The sequence below is a fragment of the Saccostrea cucullata genome, unplaced genomic scaffold, assembly GCF_032062105.1.
Source record: "Saccostrea cucullata isolate Sc308-1 unplaced genomic scaffold, CSIRO_AGI_Scuc_v1 ctg922, whole genome shotgun sequence".
Lineage (NCBI taxonomy): Eukaryota > Metazoa > Mollusca > Bivalvia > Ostreida > Ostreidae > Saccostrea > Saccostrea cuccullata.
This window is the reverse complement of record NW_026926648.1, coordinates 93950-114219: the sequence shown is the minus strand read 5'-3', so window position 1 is coordinate 114219 and position 20270 is coordinate 93950. Positions and strand designations below refer to the sequence as shown.

Here is a 20270-nt window from a genome sequence, read left to right as displayed (position 1 = left end):
ATTGCATCCGAAGCAAGTCTACAAATTCCTAATGTAATCCATGCAAGTTTGGTCATTATAGGGCTCATAGTATCTTCGAAATGAAACCTGCACCAAAAAATTTAATATGTTCACTCAACTGTAAAATGTAGGTCAGATTCAGCATCCGAAGATTGGTAAATGTACCATCCATGTAAGTTTGGTCAACATAGGGCTTATAGTTTACTCGGAAATGAGACCTACACCAAAAACTGCAAAAAATTTAACCTACCAAAAACATTAACCTGGTCATTCCTTTGCTGAAATTGCAGCATCTGAAACTTTGACTGGTACAATGAAACACATTAGAAACATCTTCCATGCATGTCTAATCCATATAGGACATAGAAGTACTTAGAAAGAAAACTGCTCCAAAAAACTTAACCTTAACCCGGGACGCTGACGCCGAGGGTATCACATAAGCTCTTCCCAACTTCGTTGAGGTGAGCTAAAAATCTTTTTTTAAATTCAGTGTATAAATAAAACCCTAACAATTAGTATGAACAAGAGGCCCATTATATATAATATATCTAAAATCTTATAACCGAGGGATTTAAAGATGAAATTATAAAAATACATGTACTTATTTTAAACAAAAAATATACAAAATTAATATACAAATACAATTAAATGTAAAATTCCAGTTTCTTTAAAATTTGTTTGAGAGTAAGTATACAGGTTCTTTTTTTTTAATGGAGGAATTTGTCACATTCCCATTAGTTGACTCGTCAATTAAGCAAAATGAAAAAGCCTTAATATCAAGTGTTTCTTAATTGAGTTCTGTCTGTAAATTTTTTTTATAAAATTTAACATAGAGGGGATCATTTCTAGTTAAGGACAAGCTTTATTATCAATCCTGTTTTGATTTGAGAGTGAAGAATACATGTATTAGAGATCCATCTCAGTATTGTGTATCACATTTAATAATTGATTTTTCAGTAATATTCTCAAATTTATTATAAAACAAGATTAAATGTTTGAAAATCATATAGTTTTAATGTTTATCCTGTGTCTTGGAATTTAGAAAATTTTAAATGGCGATTTTTTTTTCATGGAGGAACTTGTCACATTCCCAAGGCATATAGAAGAGGATCTACAAGAAACCCACAATTTTGAAGATCTATTTAGAAATCTATTAACCCAAAAATTTATATTTCACAAAAAATTAACGTTCATAGATTTTTAACTGAATAAGGTATGCCACATAAAAACAGGCATACATGTACAAGATCTGATTCAACTTGACCAAAAAAAAATCAACATTGCATTCAATCGTTGAATGAATCTTGAACCATTCAAACCAACATCTATTATGAATAGAAATATTACTCTTGAAGCCAACAAACCTGTCTCAGTGATTAAAAATTCCAGTTCATATTTTATGAGTCCTGTTTGTAAAACATTTTAGAACCACTCTACAATGCTCCAGTTTCCATACACCTTTCAGGTGAGCAGTCTTACCTGTATGACTGAGAAGGTTAGTATATAACAGAATCATGACTATGGCCAGAATACACCAAAAAAGTCCAAACAGGCAGCAGAGAATAGCCAGGGAATGTTTCTGCCAGCACAGACGACACCAGGGGCCCAGTGACAGGAACGACATGTCTGTCTGCGAGTCGTCGTCTGGCTCTGTGCTTGCCTCGGAGTACGAGATATGGGGTCGAGAATCTTTTGCTCGTCCGCTTTCTGGCATTAGACAACGTTTAATGTCCAATATGAAATTCTAATTACTCTTGGTATTCATTTATTCACAATGATTATATTTTTTCACGTAATTGCTGAATGCCGGGTTCCAGTGATCATAAAATCCAATAGTGAATCTATTGCTTTCGATTAGAGAATATATAATTGGTATGGACCTTTAGGGTATAACATTGCATCAATTTGGCCTAACAAAAGGCAAACACTAACAAAAATGATTATCTATTTGTTTACTACTGTAACAGTAAATTACACACATTATTTGGGCTCCATTCTACTTTGCTTGGATGACTTTCAAAAAGACAATGTTCAAAACCAATTCCATTTTTCTGGTAATCGGAATTAGATGCACTTTCTTTGATCAATTTTTTTCCTTTGATAATTGAATCACAATGCTTCGACATGAAAGAAAAAACCCAGAATCTGTCATTAATGTTCCGAGCCACTGCTCTCTTGTATATCATCACTTCTTGCCCGGAACTAAGCACTGCCACTTAAATTGATTAGGCCAATCATTCTCCTAGATTTATAATGCCCATAATAATTAATAACAATATTCTTTTTCTTTTTTATAAGCTGCTACAATTATCACCAATAAATCATCTCCATTGTTCAATAAATGACCCACCAGTTCTAATCCTTGCCGAATCCTGACAGTAAAATCCCTCTGTTTTCCCTTCCTGCTTTGAATTCACACGATTTCATGACCACTTACTGAACCTCTAAGAAAGACAATATAAAATCAACAATCCAAAGACCTCACTTGCTAGTGCTCACTTGCTCACTGTTGCTAAATATTATACTGTCCTGTTTTATTTTAGCACATTATCCTCCAGTGATTTCTCCGAAAGATGTGGAATACTAACTCCCGATGGACTACACAGCCTCAATCCCCAAACCTGACAAAACTGAGCATTTCCTGCAGATCTATTGTTTTATACGCTCATAAAAAGGTTTGAATTTATTCTTCAGGTCAATCAAATATTAATCAGATATTTCATTAACAGCACTCCCCTATGTAGCTTGGGTAAATTCCTCTACGAGTTTCTATGGTGCTGAAACAATTTCCCCAGAAGACAATAAGTGCCCCGGCAAATACTCCAATGGGATTAAACCTGCAAATTCCTAACTTTCGAGACTCAAGGCTAAACCACTTAACTTCTAATGACACAGTACTTAGCACATCACGTCATTGGAGATGTATTTTTTTCCTTTTACGGGTGACTGAGAAGAGCAATGAATTATTTAATTATGAATAACTTAAGGCTACGCTGCTATTTTTCTGAGGCTTATTTCCATTTCTGAATATGCAGTAAAATGATCAAAGTCTCGCCATTGTTAAAAGGCACTCAATAGTATGCAGCTCTGAGTATTGATCCAGGCTGCTTAATTGATCCACAGTGACCAGAGAATGGAGGTTAATACTTATAAAGGCTGCTAACTAATTAATAAATTAATCAAGCAGCCTCTTCCTCAAGTACCTACTGTAAACAAATGTGTTTCTGCATCCGTAAACTCAATTGACACAGAATAGAGTAAAGATGATACACTTTCACATTCGATTGACACAGTGTACAGTAAGTTAATGTTACACTTTACTGATCACGCTGATAAAATACAAAGTACAAATATTACACCTTTAACACTTTAACACCAAAATGACAGTGTATAAAGATGTTACACTTTTATACCATACTGAGGAAGTACAGACAAATTTGGATGACAAGTACAAAGTAAGGATGTAACTTTTTTTTTTTCACCTAAAACTTTAACATCTAACTGACTAGAGGAAGATGCTACACTTTTACAAAGTCACAAAAAGCACAGAGTAAAGTCAATGCTCTTCTATTCAAGCTTTTCATTTAACTTTTCTTTGCAGTTATTGAAACTCATGGTATGTTGGGAGAAAATAAGTTATTAAACTTGATCACCCTACTGAATCCGAGTATCTTATAACATGAAACAGACAACCAAATGATATCCTAAACATGAAAAGGTTTCAGAAAAATTCTTAATACTTTTCATGAAAACAAAATGTCTTTTTCTAAGGCTTCTACAGTGTTGACAAGGCAATATAAGATGATATTTTGATCTGCCTGGGGATTGCGTTTGGAAAAGACCATGTTTATTCATGTACGTCGGATTGGATGAGCAGGGTTTCCCAATACAAATCAGGAGCTGGCAGGTTTTTGTCTCCGGCACTGATTGGGTTTTCAGCGAATCAATCCTATACCCCGACCCTCCAGATCTGATAAATCACACCACAGCTGATCCATCATAGATTAACAGGATATGGCCACTGTTCTTCACGATGGAAAGGAGATTTTATGCAACAGTATCCAATTTTGGACACGTATATACGACTTACATTTCTAAGTGGAAAATTGGCAGGATTTATACAGAATATCAAAGTTTGATGGTTCAGAGAAAAATAAGTACAAAAGTTGGAGGCTTTGTAAGAGGCAAATAAAGTTCTAAGCCTTTATCCTATTTACAATGGCATTTGACTTTTACATCAGTTAAATATTTCATCATCCCTTTACTAGTTAGCTTTAAACTGCAAAGAGAATACAAGATGAGGTGCTACCTTTGACTGAAAACAAACTTGGTGACCCCAAATGATGCAATTCAGCAAAGGCAATAAAAAAGGCTATCATGCAATATTACTTCTCTGGGCTACTATAGCCATATGTGTTAAGTTTCTACTAGAAGTCTATTTTAAATTAGACTGCATGAGCTCTACTAGTTTATAGTTATGAGTTGAAGTTAAATGCTTTTTTATTTTCAATTTTTCATTTTATATTCAGAATTAATTAAGTGCCCAGGTGAAGTAAAAACTTTTAATCCATTTGTCATAGCTTTAACTTTTAATTCATTAAAATGAATTCTCAATTTGATGAAAAAAATATATCATTGTAACATTGCTCTATAAAAACCTCGTAAAAGATCATAAAAGTTTTTGTCAAAGACTTTGGATCTGTAACATTCCAGTTAATGTTAGATGACAGAGCGTGCATAGACAACATTAATCATTGGTGATGAGAGCAGGCTAACAGCTTTAAACAAAGCACTTATATCTCAGCCTTTAAGCATACTGCATATAATGTAAAGTACGCATCACTTCATTCTGACCATTAGTACCTAATCATGTTTACAGCAAAGAAGGACTAAGATGACAGTTTGCTCTCATCGTCGCGGGTCAAATTTATCACATCCCCTTCCCACATGCACTGAGTCTCATCTCCTATTGCTGCAGTTTAAAGATTTAGTCAAAGGGAAATGTTGCACTTTGAAGGTCTTCCTGTGATCTTCCTTAACCTTCCATTTGAAGACATTTAAACGTTATTGTTGAGCCGTCATTAAAGACCAGCTCTGATGAACAATAATTGCATCTTGTTTCAAACTGCAACTTCATCAAAGCTGAATTTATAGATCAAAGCTATAAAAAAGCACTGAAAAAGATAATTCAATAATTCTCTGTACTCTTTAGCAAGAAACAATAGACCTTACTTTTCAGAGATTCTTATGACTTTCAAAACAGTGACCTTCTGAATTTTCTTCCAATATGAGTGTCAACATTAATTTGAAATTAGCAATTAAAACTTCAAAAAAAGTGAATTCCACCATGAAATTTAAATCTGCACATTATCTGTTTGTGGCACAATCTCAAAAACATGACAAGGTCAAAATTTGACAGTTTGCCCTTGACCTGATTGAGAATCAACCTGATTTGACCTAGCTTTGGAGGGGAGGTCAACATTACCGCTACATTGCCAAAAATATCAACTCTCTCTTCTACCGCTACATTTTTCAATTTTCGACCGATCATTACCGCTACATTTTTTTTTTTACATACCTGCCAAAAAGTTGACAACTCATTACCGCTATATATATAAATCAGCCCAAAACAACTCATTAATAACGCTACCTTTCGATTTAGCCAGGTATGGTTCGGGATATGAGTTTTAATCAACAGAATTTACTCACTATATAATCAAAATGAGTATATTTATATAAATAACTCTGCAGTCGAAATTTAATTATTTAGCGTCATCTGAACATTATGACCACAATTGAAAAGTTTGTTACAAATCGAGGGAATGCCGGCTTACTTATCAATGGTTATAAATTTAGAAAACAACATGTGAAGCAAATGGCTTTCAAGGCTTTAGCGATAGTATAAAAACATTTGACAAACCTTAGAATTTTATCTATGAAACAGTGCTTGATTTTAATTTTTTGTGCTTTATGAAATAAAATTGATTTTAATAATAAAAAAAAACTCATCCTATTCAAATTTCTACTTTCATCTCCCCGTGGTGAGCAGGGAAAACGGGTCTTATGCATTTATAGGTTGTACTGTACACTCATATGTGGCTGGCTAGCGAAAGAGGCAATGTAGCGGTAAGGTATACTTTTTTATGTAGCGGTAATGTAAGGTTTTTTGTAGCGGTAATGACTATGTAGCAGTAATGAAAATTTTGAAAATGTAGCGGTAATGATACGCACCCCCTTTGGAGTAAGTTTACCTATTATATAAGGTGCTGTAATATTAGTTACAAGCTCTGCCTTCTGAGATTACACACCTCTGATATAATTTCCCTGAGATAACTTTGTATCTCATAAATAAATGAATATTTATCTCATAAAAAGATAATTTCTGTAAATTTCACTGACATGTTTTGTTCATTTTCTCTGCTTGATGAGCAGCACAAAGAAAGTAAAGTTCCCTTTCTGAAATATAATTTGGAAAGTATTTTTATATCTTAAAAAGAAGTGGATTTTATGCCTACTGAAATTTTTAAATGGGAAGACATTTGAAACATTTAGGATATGAGCATATTGTTTAAAATATTTCATATTATAATTTCGAAGCAGTTATTTTTGTTTAAGTACTGACATTATAAATGACCATGTCCTCTGATATCTTAGTTACTTTCAGGGGAATTGTTAAACACCCACTCCATTCCCAGCATCAGGTGTCATAGCACCTCAAATTCAATTTTCAAACAGAGCTACAATCGATGTCATTTAATAATATCTATAAGGCCAGCATTTTTTTATTTTTAGGTTTACGAACATCAGAATGAAAAAGTCCTGTAGGAGGAGGAAATAAAAAAAAAAATAAAATTATATTTTGGATACATTATCGACTTTTCTACATTAATTTTTGCTTCTTTTTTCATGCTCTCCTAACAGGCTTCTTGCCACTGGACACATAAGGGTTACAAAGGGGAAAATACAACCTTTAATTGTTTATTTCATCATCTACCAGTTGGGGGCAGTGACATAAATCTTTTGATGTTGCATGGACAAAATACAGATTTTTTAAAACAAAAAATCAATTTTTTAAATCTCTTTTAAAATATCTTCATTTTTGTTTTTAATGCGTGTTAGGTAGAAATTAATCTAAAATATTAATTTACTCTAGACCTATAAAAGTAATAATTCCTTTCATAAAACAGACAGGGAGTATTCCCAAGGAGTATTGAGGAGTAGGGAGGAATTTTTTTCAATTAAGTGTAAAATAATTTTTCGGGCCGCCATAAACGATACTATATGCCTGTATATATTTGTATATTCTTGTTTTTAAATAGTTGAAATATTTCATTTCTTTAGGCTATTGTTTATTTCTTCCTCAAATGGATTTAACTTCTCCCATAGTTTTATTCATTACATCTGATGCATAAGCGACCCTTTTCTGAAGAATGATGCTAAGACTGTAAGCTATGACAGAAACATAAACAATGTCTCTGACAATAGCTACCATGGGCAGTTTTAAACCTGTGGGAGGAAAATAATTTACAATTACAGACACAGTTACTTTTGAATACGGATACATAATTATCTCACCAACATGTCACTTTGCAACAAAGTCGTCAGCATTTTATTGTTCTCTGAACGGGTGAAACGTTTTGAATGGCACTCCTACCGATAAATATTTACATTAAATCAAGCTTTAGTGCTGCTATGGACTTGACACAAATCTCCAATCTCCCATGCAGAGTTGTCGTTCGTCCCTCTCTCAGACACCTCTGCAATGGGCTCACGTCAAGATTTTTGACATAACGTATAAAACGTGATATTTGCGAGATTATTTCAAATTAAATTAATATTTCTGGATTTATTTAGTAAATATCTATCTCAAAACTCAGACATAAGCATAGAAATTGAATTATAATGAATTAAAACAAACGCACTATTTCTCGTGTTTATCACTGTGATATACGCGAGCCAACGACAGAGGTGAATGTATGAGCCGATGGTAGAGAGTGACAAATCTCCCTTCATTACCCAATACCCGCCATGTTCAATTTAAAACCGGAAGTACGAGTTCGTAAATTTGAAATCTCGATCCCGACTCAAATTTGACATCGGAAAGAAAAAAATCTGTTTTTCTCAATTTTATTTTTTTTCTGAAAATGCAAAAACTTCAGCGGCGGGTTTGTAAACCTAAAAATAAAAAAAATGCTGGCCTAAGACTGACTTTTTAATTATATTAACCAGACTTTTGAGCAGGAAGAAGATAATTAAATGACCTTGACCTCTCCCTTTACCCTCTTTGGCTCCCCTGGCTAGAAAATCATGCATTCTATTCTTCTTTCATTATTTTTTTTTTCAAATGAACATAGCAGATATTTATAGATTTCCATTAAATTTCAGATGATATAAAGTTCGAGTCTGTTCTAGAAGATTACATTATATGTTGTAATTGATGTTATAGTTATACAAATCTTTGGAAAATTGTGATGTCTTTACATAATCTCTAATGGCATTACAGTATGTACTTATTAACTACATTGTCCACAGAGAGTTCATACTCACATCTTGTCTTCTTTGGTGGAGCATCATATGGAATATCTGTAGAAAAATGTAAATAAATCATTATTCTTGAAAAAAAACTTTTCATGCAAATACTTTTTTTTCTTTAAGACATAGATTGATTATATAAGTGATATCATTATTAAGTTAATGCACAGATATTGTACTATGTGTGTCAAAACAAGACATGGATTCTAAACTAAGATTCTGCATTTGACTTTTTACTTGTCTATCCATTTATAGATCAGTGTTAGGTACTGATGTTCAACCATAATATTTAGTACTATACGGTTCACTGCCCTGATGTTGTTACTTATATGGACAAATTAATTAACAACCAAAGTGAATACACCTGTCTTCAAATATGAATATAATTTACATCCACTGAATATTTTTCCTTTTTTTCTTAATATGAAGACCATGCATTGCCATTAATCAGTGCATGAATGACATTAAGCAAGCCAGGTGCATAGATTTTTGAACAATGGCTGTTCCATCAGTTATGCATACAATGACACATTCATCTATAGTATAATATTCAACATGTTAAATTTTACTTTGAATGTTTCTTCATACAGATGTAAATATAAGCAACAAAATGTCTTTGTTAGTACGACAATTAACGTCGCAGCTGTTGCAGAAAAAAATTACATAACGCGGGTTATGTATTTTTTCTGTAACAGCTGCAACGTTAATTCCCCTACTAACAACCAAAGAAAGCATTTTAATATTTAAAAAAAAGACATTGAGACATAATCTTTAGATTTACAGTAAATGGATTTATACAATTGTCAGTTTCTTTTTTTGTCCCCCGCTTGAAAAGTGGGGGATATTAATTTGGGTTTGTCCGTCCGTCCGTCCGTCTTTCTGTCTGTCTGTAACGCTTTCGTTTCCACACGATATCTCGAGAACCCTTTGAGCTTTTGCAATGAAATTTAGCATAGGAACTCCCTGTGGACTAAAGAAGACCCCTATTGATTTTGAGGTCAAAAGGTCAAAGGTCAAGGTCATAAATAAGCAAATTCTGTCTGTTAAAACACCTTCGTTTCCACACGATATCTCTAGAACCATTTGAGCTATTGCAATGAAATTTTATATAACAACTCCCTGTGGCCTAATGAAGACCCCTATTGATTTTGAGGTCAAAAGGTCAAAGGTCAAGGTCGTAAATTTATACATTCTGTCTGTGTGAAATACTATTATTTCCGGGCGATATTTCAAGAAGATTTTGAGCTTATGCAATGCAATTTTATATCAAAACTCCCTAGGACGTCTCTCGCCCCTCTCTAAGTGCCCCGCCCCGTTTGTTTTATTAGTATTGATAGTATTACATGTCGCTATTTTTAGCGCAGGGGCATGAGGAGAGTTATTGCGTATACAACAGGTTCTCGGCGGACTTTATGTTCTTATTACATCTATTAGAACTGTTTAATAAAGGCTAAATAAATCAAACACCATTGATTGTGTAAAATTTTGAGATATACCGAACATGAAAACATGAATATATATATGTATGTGACTTCACTTCTGCATATACTTCACCCCGTGTAAAGCGTTTCTGTGGTCTAGTGGTTATGTCTCTCGCTTTAAGTGTGAGAGGTCCCGGGATCGAATCTCGGTCGTACCTTTCTTTTTTTTCTTTTTTTTTAAAAATACTTTTTTTCTTTTTTTTTTTTTTTTACTAAATGATAGTATTCAGCATGTGAAATGAAAAATTTATGAGGTTATAAAATCATCATTACAGTGTGATAAAAATTCCATATAAAAAAATCTTCTATACACATAATGAAGAATAAGCAATCAAATCTTTATATGCATACTGACATACATGTATTTTATTTGCTTCAGTATACATGTATACATTTAATAATTCTAAATTCTACAAATTCAGTCAGGGGGAGCCGACTTTTTCCCTAAGCGGGGGACACGAATTCTCTGAATTAGCTTGTTTTCATTACTCCCAAAATCTTTTGGTTTTTTTTATATTTATAGGCTAAATTCTTCCTTTTTTTTTTTGACAGATATTTAAACAGAATTAACTCTAGTGCAGCCCGAATTAAAGTTCAACTTCTTTTATACACATAGTATACATATATCCAATATAAAGGAGACAGAACCATGTAATATTTCCTGCACACCCAAGTTATTATCTAACCCAATAAGGTGAATTATTATGTATCATTGTGAAACAATGAAGTCCCCTGTGTGGAGCATCACAATACAGATATTCCAGTTCACGTAATTACTTATTGATCAAGTTGATGTGGGGCCGGTCGCTAACTGTTCAGGCCTTCGCTCTGCCAACTCTATCATTAAAATTCATATTTGATGTAATTCTTTTTACCATTTTCTGCTAACTGTGCCAGATTTATGAGATATTTATTGTATTTTTTCCTCCATTACCTTCAAAGGGAGAAAGAAATCATCACATCTGCTTCCTATCTCTAATGGAGGCTGAGAGAAACCAACAAGTATGGAAGTACACCAATATAAGTACCGACTCATCATCATCAAGCCTTGTCAGTTCTCAATATTAAATATATACATTTGTGGTATCTCTCCATTATATAAACATACAGAGAGAAAATATCTTCAATTCTATATGAAGTTTGTCAGAGGTCAGAGGTCAATACGTGACCTAATCACACGGCGCAATTATATTTACCAGTACATAAATTATAAAATGACCTGCTCTACTTGCTTTTCATGTACAAAAATGAACAAAATAAGCAAGTAAAATGATAATTATTTTATTTACATTGTAAAAAAGTATTTCAGATTGTTGGCTATCGATTCAACCTGTGTACATAGAGAATATATACCGATAGAAACTAGGCCTAGCCTTTGTTTACATTTTTTGTTCACTTTTGTCAGCTGCACAGTCTTTAACGTTCATCCTTATTTTTTGGGTAGACCTTTCGTTAAATTTTCATGATAAACAATTATTTTATCTTTAAATTCTACTCACGATAAATGTGTAAATCTGTTGGAAAATATCATTGCAGTCATGCCATAAACAGCTGCCAAACACCTCAGTGTTTTCGTAGTTCAATGTAAACATGGTAAAGCTGTCGCCAGTGTCTCCGTGTTTATCAGTGTTTTACAATAAGTATGCCTTTAGTTACTGAAATCGTAGAATGTTTTTGATCAAATTGCAAATTAACTGGCTCGGACAAGTGTCTCAATCCATCGGATCCATCCATCCCTTTCCGGCGACCGAAATTCCTCCAACTTTTTATCATCAAACTTCGGACGTGTTTCTTGTCTTTTCAGCATCGATTATCAATTTTCACGAATAAAAATATTCCCAGACAACAATCTGTTCACTATTACTGATCACAAATAGCCTTTCACAAAATATTCCCTTCGAAACAGATTCCTTAGCCTAATGAATTCGAAGCGTAACCGCCATGCAAGCCGATTTACACCTGCGTCATTTTTCAAAATCTACGACGGACGGTTAGTGCAATAATTAAATTTGAAAATATTCAATTGTCTGTCTCAAATGTATATATAAGTAATAAATAACAAGTTTATAAACTTCAATGGGAATTGAAGTGGAGGCTACGTGATCAAATCCTCTGAGAAGGCCTTCGGCCTTCACAGGATTTGATCACGTGACCGACCCACTTCAATTCCCATTGAAGTTTATAAACTTGTTATTTATTTCTTAAATATGTCTCACAATATACTGTATACAGGATTCTTTTTGCCCTTTGTTACACTTGTCCTTTAACGCTTCAAATAACTTTGCCCCACTTTAAAATATAAATGTATTAAACTTAATAATTGGTTTGACTGGTGTAAAGGATGGTCTTAATGGTAGAAATACTAAAATGACTAAGTATCATTGAAGTTTAAGCACAAGTACAAATCTAAGGATCATGGCAAGACTGAGAAATTGTAAATGTAGGCATAATCTCACTGACAGACAGACATACAGACTAAGACATTGCATGCACAGATAGGAAAGTCCATCATCAACTAACTTAGATAAAGGGTGTACAAGAAAAGAGATAAGGTCAGAAAATGGGAATAAGACTGCTTCTTCAAGACAGAAAGACTAGATAGAGAGTCAGACACTAAGGTTAGAGTGTCTCTTCAAGACAGCTAGATAGACAGACAGAGACAGACAGACTGTATGCTAGACAGATAGACAGACAGACAGACAGTATGCCAAACAGATAGATAGACAGAGACAGACAGACAATATGCTAGACAGATAGATAAACAGACAGAGACAGACAGGCAGTATGCTAGACAGATAGATAAACAGAGACAGACAGACAGTATGCTAGACAGATAAACAGACAGTTAGTCTGACAGACAAAATAAACAGAGGGCCAGAGACTGGGAATTAGTGTCTTTGCAAGGCATACATACAAAATAGGTGCAGCAATGAGAGAGTTTAATACAGACAACAAAAACTCAAAGTCACAGATAGACATGCTGATACGCTACATAGGACATTTGTGATCAACAGCATTCTAGCATCTCTGAGTTAACCATATGCTTCATATTACCCTAGGAAAAATGATTTATTAATCAGTTCTGAGTACTTAGTCAACACATCTGTAAAACCATTTGTCTGAGAAGCTATCATTTCATTGATCTGATATTCCATTTTAATTCCTGGCATGTTCCTACCACAGACCAGAATTTATGAAATATCACCACATTTTTTTCCAATACACAACTGGCATACTTCATCAGAGATCATCTCATCTTCAGTGACATTTGCCTCACGTTGGGAAGCATTCAGCCCTGATTCTCAGAGGTTAGAACTGAATACAAAATATCTCCCGCTTTACACGTGGGACTTCCCAGGACGAGGCGAGAATTTATTTCTGTAAAACGTTGTAACATGTCATGACAGTCAGCAGAAATAAAAGAGTTCTCAAGGGAGCTAACTCCTGACTGATCACACTTCTTAATGTTGTGATGTAACAAGGCTTTGATACTGCAATCAGTCACAGTCTAAATGTCAACTCAAATTCTCATCCCAATAAATGTAACAATGCAATTCAAACAAATAAATATATTAAGGAGAAAAAACATTATTTCATCGCGAACCATAGGACCATCACCGATTTATAGAAAATTACGCTGTGTAATTAAGCATGTCATTTGTTATTACAATTTTCAAATTGGTAGAAAGCTTTAAGCACATTTTAATCAATCAACAGTTTGACTTGTCCAGAAGTTTAAATTTAAAGAAGACTTTTGAAGAAAGCACTATAGTTTTGATAGTTTTGTTGGGAGCCATGAAATTCACAATAATTGCATCCCAATATATATATGTTTTCAATGTCCTGGAACAACCAAAACTATATGCTTCAAACTCCTACGATAACTTTTTTGTAAGAGAACTAATCATTATTAATCTCAGCGAAGACAAGCTTGACAGAGAGGTGGATTACGAGTTTTTATGACCTGGCCTCTCCAGACTTCACTGGGAATCAGTAATTCCTGAATCGCCTATGATCTATCAATTCCTCTATCAGATCACCTGAATTAAGGCCACTTCAACATTCAGAAAGTTCCAAGGCATTTCTTCAAACGCATTCCTGGTGCTTGAATACATAACTGAGGGCTCGAAATAATTGATGGCCGATTGGTTTGGTGCCAAATATTAAAAAATTTCTTTGACAAAAAAGGGTCAACAATGGATTTACTGATAGGTCGACCTCGGACTATAACTCAAACTCCTACACAAAGACTATCACCATAACAAAGTCGGACCATAACAAACTCGGACCATAGGTTATTTTTACTATCACCGTAGGAATCAAGATATGAATATGTATCGAAAATAGGAATTTTAGAATATTGTGTGCCGTTGCATACACTCTCTATAGTCTCCGACAGCTCTGCATGGGAGGTTGGGGTAAGTAGGCTATATTATCATCGAATATAACATATAATAGGTTATGTGTCCCTCTGCCTACGATCACTTATGACTATTATGACTATTATTTTTACTTACGTTAAAACGTCTTATCTAGGAACCCAGAAGTGGCAGTTTTGTGCACCTGGTTACGATCCCACTTAACTAGAATTGCCTCTGTTTATACTGCATTATAGTTAAACTATATTGACTTGAACTATTATAAATATATATTAAATATATGCTGATTGAACATCTGTTCAACATCTTATTACCAAAGCCTCAAATGGTACTGAAGAAAGACTGACAAAAAATGATGTGTATCAATTAATTTAATTTCATTGCAAAAAAATTATTAATCATCAGTTCATATAAATATAAAAGATTCTATGCATTAAATAAATATATCACATATTACAGTTATATATCACATATTTACACAGTTTACTGTCACTATCAATATTAACAGACACATACATACTATGATAGAGAGAAAACAAACAAAATAAACCCTGAGATTAAGAATTTTCAAGATTCAATTAGTTATTTCCACAAACACAACAGGTACAGTGTAATTAACTAAACATGACAAGAATAAATAAGCCTATGTAGACAAACACCCAACAAAATTGAAAATCATACATGAAAGAGAATACTTTTTCAACATATGTCTATGCAATAAATGAAAGTCACTTGTACATGTTGTATATATCACAAATTTACAGTCCTGATCAATGTTAACAGGCAGTGTTCATCTTGGCACATAATGTCACAATCACAAAAGTCACTAGTCGTTGTTGGGCCCATAAACGCCACCACACTCCCGCAACAGATGCGATGCTGTCAGCTCCCCGCTGATGTATGGCTGGTCATCTGACTGGTCAAGGGGGACTGGCTGGTCATCTGACTGGTCAAGAGGGGCTGGCTGGTCATCTGACTGGTCAAGAGGGGCTGGCTGGTCATCTGACTGGTCAAGAGGGGCTGGCTGGTCATCTGACTGGTCAAGAGGGGCTGGCTGGTCATCTGACTGGTCCTGTGTAGCAAATATCAAAATAAATTACTAAGCATATATGGTAATTCATAACTTTTTTCCAATGAATATCCGTTATAATTACTTTGTAATATTAATACTTTAGAAAATTATTAGTCTTAATTTTTAAATGCTTATATTTTGTAGTATATATAGACTTAAAATTTGCAATTGATTATTAACTACTTGACTGCATGTACATGTACATGATGCACTTTACCATTCTTTCTGTAGTCTCTATGGTGTATGTGGCATTCAGGCTTCCCGTTGTCAACACTGAGACATCAAACAGGCCATACTGAGGTGTCGTATCCAGAGACTCAATGTGAGTTGAATCTCTTGGACCACTGCAAACAATATAAAAATAAAAAATTAATACGAAAAATATGAAAACATTAATGTGAAAGAAAAAAATTAACTCGAAAGAAATATTGAATTAAAACTTCTTAGTTTACTTTCAACAAAATAATTTTCATCTTAATATCTTAATGTAAAATGTAAAAGAATATAAATATACCTGACTATTTAAATAAAAAAAATACCTGATGGTTTCTTCCTCATTCCTCTTACAGATGCTGCAGGTGAAATTAATAGTAATTTCAGACCTGATCATGTCACGGTACTCCTGCTGGGATATTCCTAAAGAAAAAGATTAATTTTAATGCCTAACTTGGAAACTAAAACATGGCACATTTTATATCTACATATGAACAGTCAGGGGTGGTACTGAAATCAGTCATTTTTGAAAATGATGGATAACTGTCATTTCTTCTAAGTATATAATGTACACAATTTTCTGATTTTTGTAAATATGACGTCTTTTCATCATATTTCCATTCTCAAGTCAATTTTCCCATCCCATTTACTACAGTAATTAGATATTGTACACTATCCTGCCATAGACCCTTGTGTAGAGAAACATCTTGACAAGTAATTGAAACTAAAATAATTTAGTGCGCCCCGTAAAACTAATGAGATATTTAAGTGCGCCCAGACCTAACAACTATAACTCTATTTCTAAAATAAATTTCAAAATAGAAATGACTATTTTTCATCATTTTACTAAAAAAAAAGATGAATTTCCATCATTATTAAAAATCAATTTAATGACTGAAAATCATCATTTTTAAAAATGATGGATTTCAATCACACCCCTGACTGATGAAGAAAAGGACTTATTCAATTTTTGTTATTCTATTCATTGCTTTTGTAAAGTTTTAAGTTCCATGCTTATTATTTTAATTAACATTAACTTCACACACACACACATACTTCACAGCAATTATATTTAAATTTTATTTTTTTTTAATTATTACAGCCAAGCACTTACACTTATATACAGTAATATATTTATCATGTGTAAACATGTTTGCATATCAATAGTTTTCATTCCCTTTTCCTTTCTATGTATAAACATTGACAGTTGTAACATAAAAACCTAAGTTTATTATGTTAATAACTTTTTATTAACATTTATTAAATGAAGCTCAAACTTACATTGATTTCTTAACTTGAAATGTTTGGTATTTATCAATTGTATATGTATAACTTGTTATTTTGGCAATCACTATAAATTTAATTATTGTATATATTACAAGGAGAGGTTTTCTAAGTTGCAAGAAATTGTAACTAATCCCGTTGTATAAATTATACAATAAATATGTTCAAAACAATATTAAGTTCAAATGAGAATAATCCATACAATATGTGCTGAATTTACAACTAAGTAAATTTTCAAAATCATAATTAATCAAAAAACAATTCCACAATTTTTATTTAAATTTCAATTATCTCAACAAATGTGAACATATTTTTATGTTTTCACTATATATATTTAATTTATTTTGTAGGCTATAAGTCTGTTGACCAGTCTATTTAGTCTATACAGTGTACTAGATTAATTCTTAATTATCAGTTTATGCAAGTCTTGGTTTACCATGTTGATTATGATTACACAGGTGACATACAGAAGCCATATATCCAGGGGATTAATTGGGTATGGGGATATACACATGTACAAACAATTATGGGGATATACACATGTTCAAACAATTGGGCAGTGTCCCTTTCACACTATAAAATGATGTGTTTTTTTGTGTTTTTTTTTTGAAATATATGTGTTATAACTTCAATTGCATTATTAGATTTAGCTTTCAACTAAAGTTTTAAAATATTGACTCAGTCTCTGTATGGAAATATTGTCATACTGGTGTTTTCACAAAATGTTGTTTTCCATGTAATAATACACAAAGCTAAACTACAGAACACTGTATATTATTCCATATAAACCTTTGACATATAAGTATATCTATATATACATTACTTAATTAAACTATCAATAAGCTAAACTACAAAACACTCTATATTGTTCCATACAAACATATTACATATGTATATCTATATTATATTCCATATAAACAGTGTACATATACTTATAACTATATACATAAATAAATACTTCAAATTGAGTCCAAAAACATAAATGTTACACATGCTTATAATCTTATAAATCAGAAGTCCATATGACCAATAGCTTGTGATGGAAGTAAAATTTGGCAAAATTAATTAATTATCTTAAAAACAAATTATGTAAAGACAACGTATTTCTTTTAAAAAGATAAAAATAGTTTTTGATAAAATGTTAAAATATGAATGAAAAATAAAATTTTGGAATACGGTCAATAAACTTATTACAATTTTCTATATTTTTTTGAAAATCAATTTTTTTTTACAGAATATGTCACAATAAAACGTATTTCACTAACCTGTATCACAGATTCTGTGCTGCCAGCGATTGCAGCCATCGCACAGCAAAGCATGTTGTCTTGCAGATACTTTTCTGCTGCACGAAACACACCGGTCGCTGATGGGATCCATGGTCGTAATGATTGCATTTTAGCTGAAAACCCAAACTCCACGGAAGATCAAATACTTTTAATTAATATGCTCGTAAATATATACTTTCATGTTTTTCTAAGAGGTTTTGACAATAAACCAATTAATTCGGCTTATTGCAAGTTTAGATAGGGTTACCAATCATTGGAATAATAAGTATTTTTTTTATTTTTACTTAAAATATATTTTTTTGTAAACCTTGATCATTTAATTAACAATAAAATATACAGTAGTCCGAGTTTGTAATAGTCCCCCCCCCCCCCGCAACAATGTTATCTTTCCATTGATACGTCTACTTTTTACAAAATTGATACCTTGGCCTATAAACCAACTGGTTAAAAATGGGGAACATGTGGATGGTGTTTGTCTCATAACTACATTTTACGTTATTCTCGCAAATGAAATTTTGATTTATGTTACCAACACTGGCCATTTAGCAAGTAACGCCAAAAACCAAGATTGGAACTCGAAAATCTCCGGTTATGTTAAAACAAAGAAACATAGACCCCCCCCCCCCCCCCCACACACACAATAAACAATTATTAAATTTTATGTATATGGATACATAGAAAGATTTTCATGATGATTTGGTATCATTAACTTGATAATAGCCCAGATTTTTTTTTTTTTTTAGCTTGTCAAATGAAATTATCATGTTTTTTTTTTATCGTAAAATGAATTTTTAAGGATTGGATGGAGCTAAAACTTTTTTTTTAATTATTACATTTCAGTGTATTTCATACAACAAAATCTAATCTTTCTTAGGTACATATAAAATTTCACCTTTTGATTGAGAGTGGAACTATGATACTTTTTTTTCGATTCCTTTTTTTCCGATAAAAACTCCTGTGGTAATATAAATTTTACTAAGTATATAACGAATACTATGTATTAAGTTTAACCGAATACATTTTTAATAATATATAATTCAAAATCACACAATACTGAGTGACAAAGAGTTGTATAGATTTATAAGGATGGTTTCTGATAGAAATGTATAATTTTGAACATATCACAGACAATTTACAATACATGCATCTTTAGAAATTTATTATTTACCAAAATACGTTCAATATTAATACCTACTCATTCCCTGATATATTGCAGAAATATTGTATTACAAAAATATCTAAAATTACAGACACCCGTAATAATATGTTATATATTTTACGCATCCTCAGAATTAACAGATAATCATAATATTAATATCTTTATTTGTAAAATTGCACTTGTAAGTAATTGTCATACACTTCATTTATTGTATTCCTTTCTTTAAAGACATGTGTACATGCATGAGAATATGTTAGAAACACCTTTGCTGCTGACAATGAATTGTTTTGTCTTTCATGACCCTCTCCCCCGCTTCTGTCAAACCAAAACTGCGCCTTTTTTATTTCATCATTTTTTTCCCTTCCTTATCTGCATCATTAATATTTGATTATCATTCTTTCCTGTGCTTTAATGGTTTATTGTTTTGGATATTCATGATCGTCGATCGAGACAATAGTTAATACCTGGATCAATATTATTCCTGACAAGTTTATCTCCACGAATTATGTACTTTGTATTGACAGGTATTATTCATAATTATAAAATAATAGACTCTACTTCACCGAACAGAGCAATTCAAGGATATATTTTGTCTATTGTTTCAGAGGGGATGGCCATACATGTATATCACATTCCCATTATACTTTTCTTTTTGCAAATGACTTATCAATTAACCACCCTAAGTAGCTGCTACCAGGGAACTGTAATAATTATACTAAATATCGGCCCCTACTGCTACTACACACACACATACACACTGAGAGAGAGAGAGAGAGAGAGAGAGAGAGAGAGAGAGAGAGAACGATTCAACTATCAAAGGTTTTTTTTAACGACTTCAAGTCATTTTTTTATCTGGATAAACCA

General features: G+C 32.7%; 1 protein-coding gene across 1 annotated transcript in view; it reads right to left on the bottom strand.

Moving 5' to 3' along the window:
- Nucleotides 1-20270, bottom strand: part of LOC134272320 (agrin-like) — a 103173-nt gene that overhangs the window by 80730 nt on the left and 2173 nt on the right. The window contains exon 2 of the mRNA XM_062754566.1: nucleotides 8548-8583. Within this exon, the coding sequence (XP_062610550.1) occupies nucleotides 8548-8583 (36 nt within the window). The remainder of the gene's footprint in view (nucleotides 1-8547; nucleotides 8584-20270) is intronic.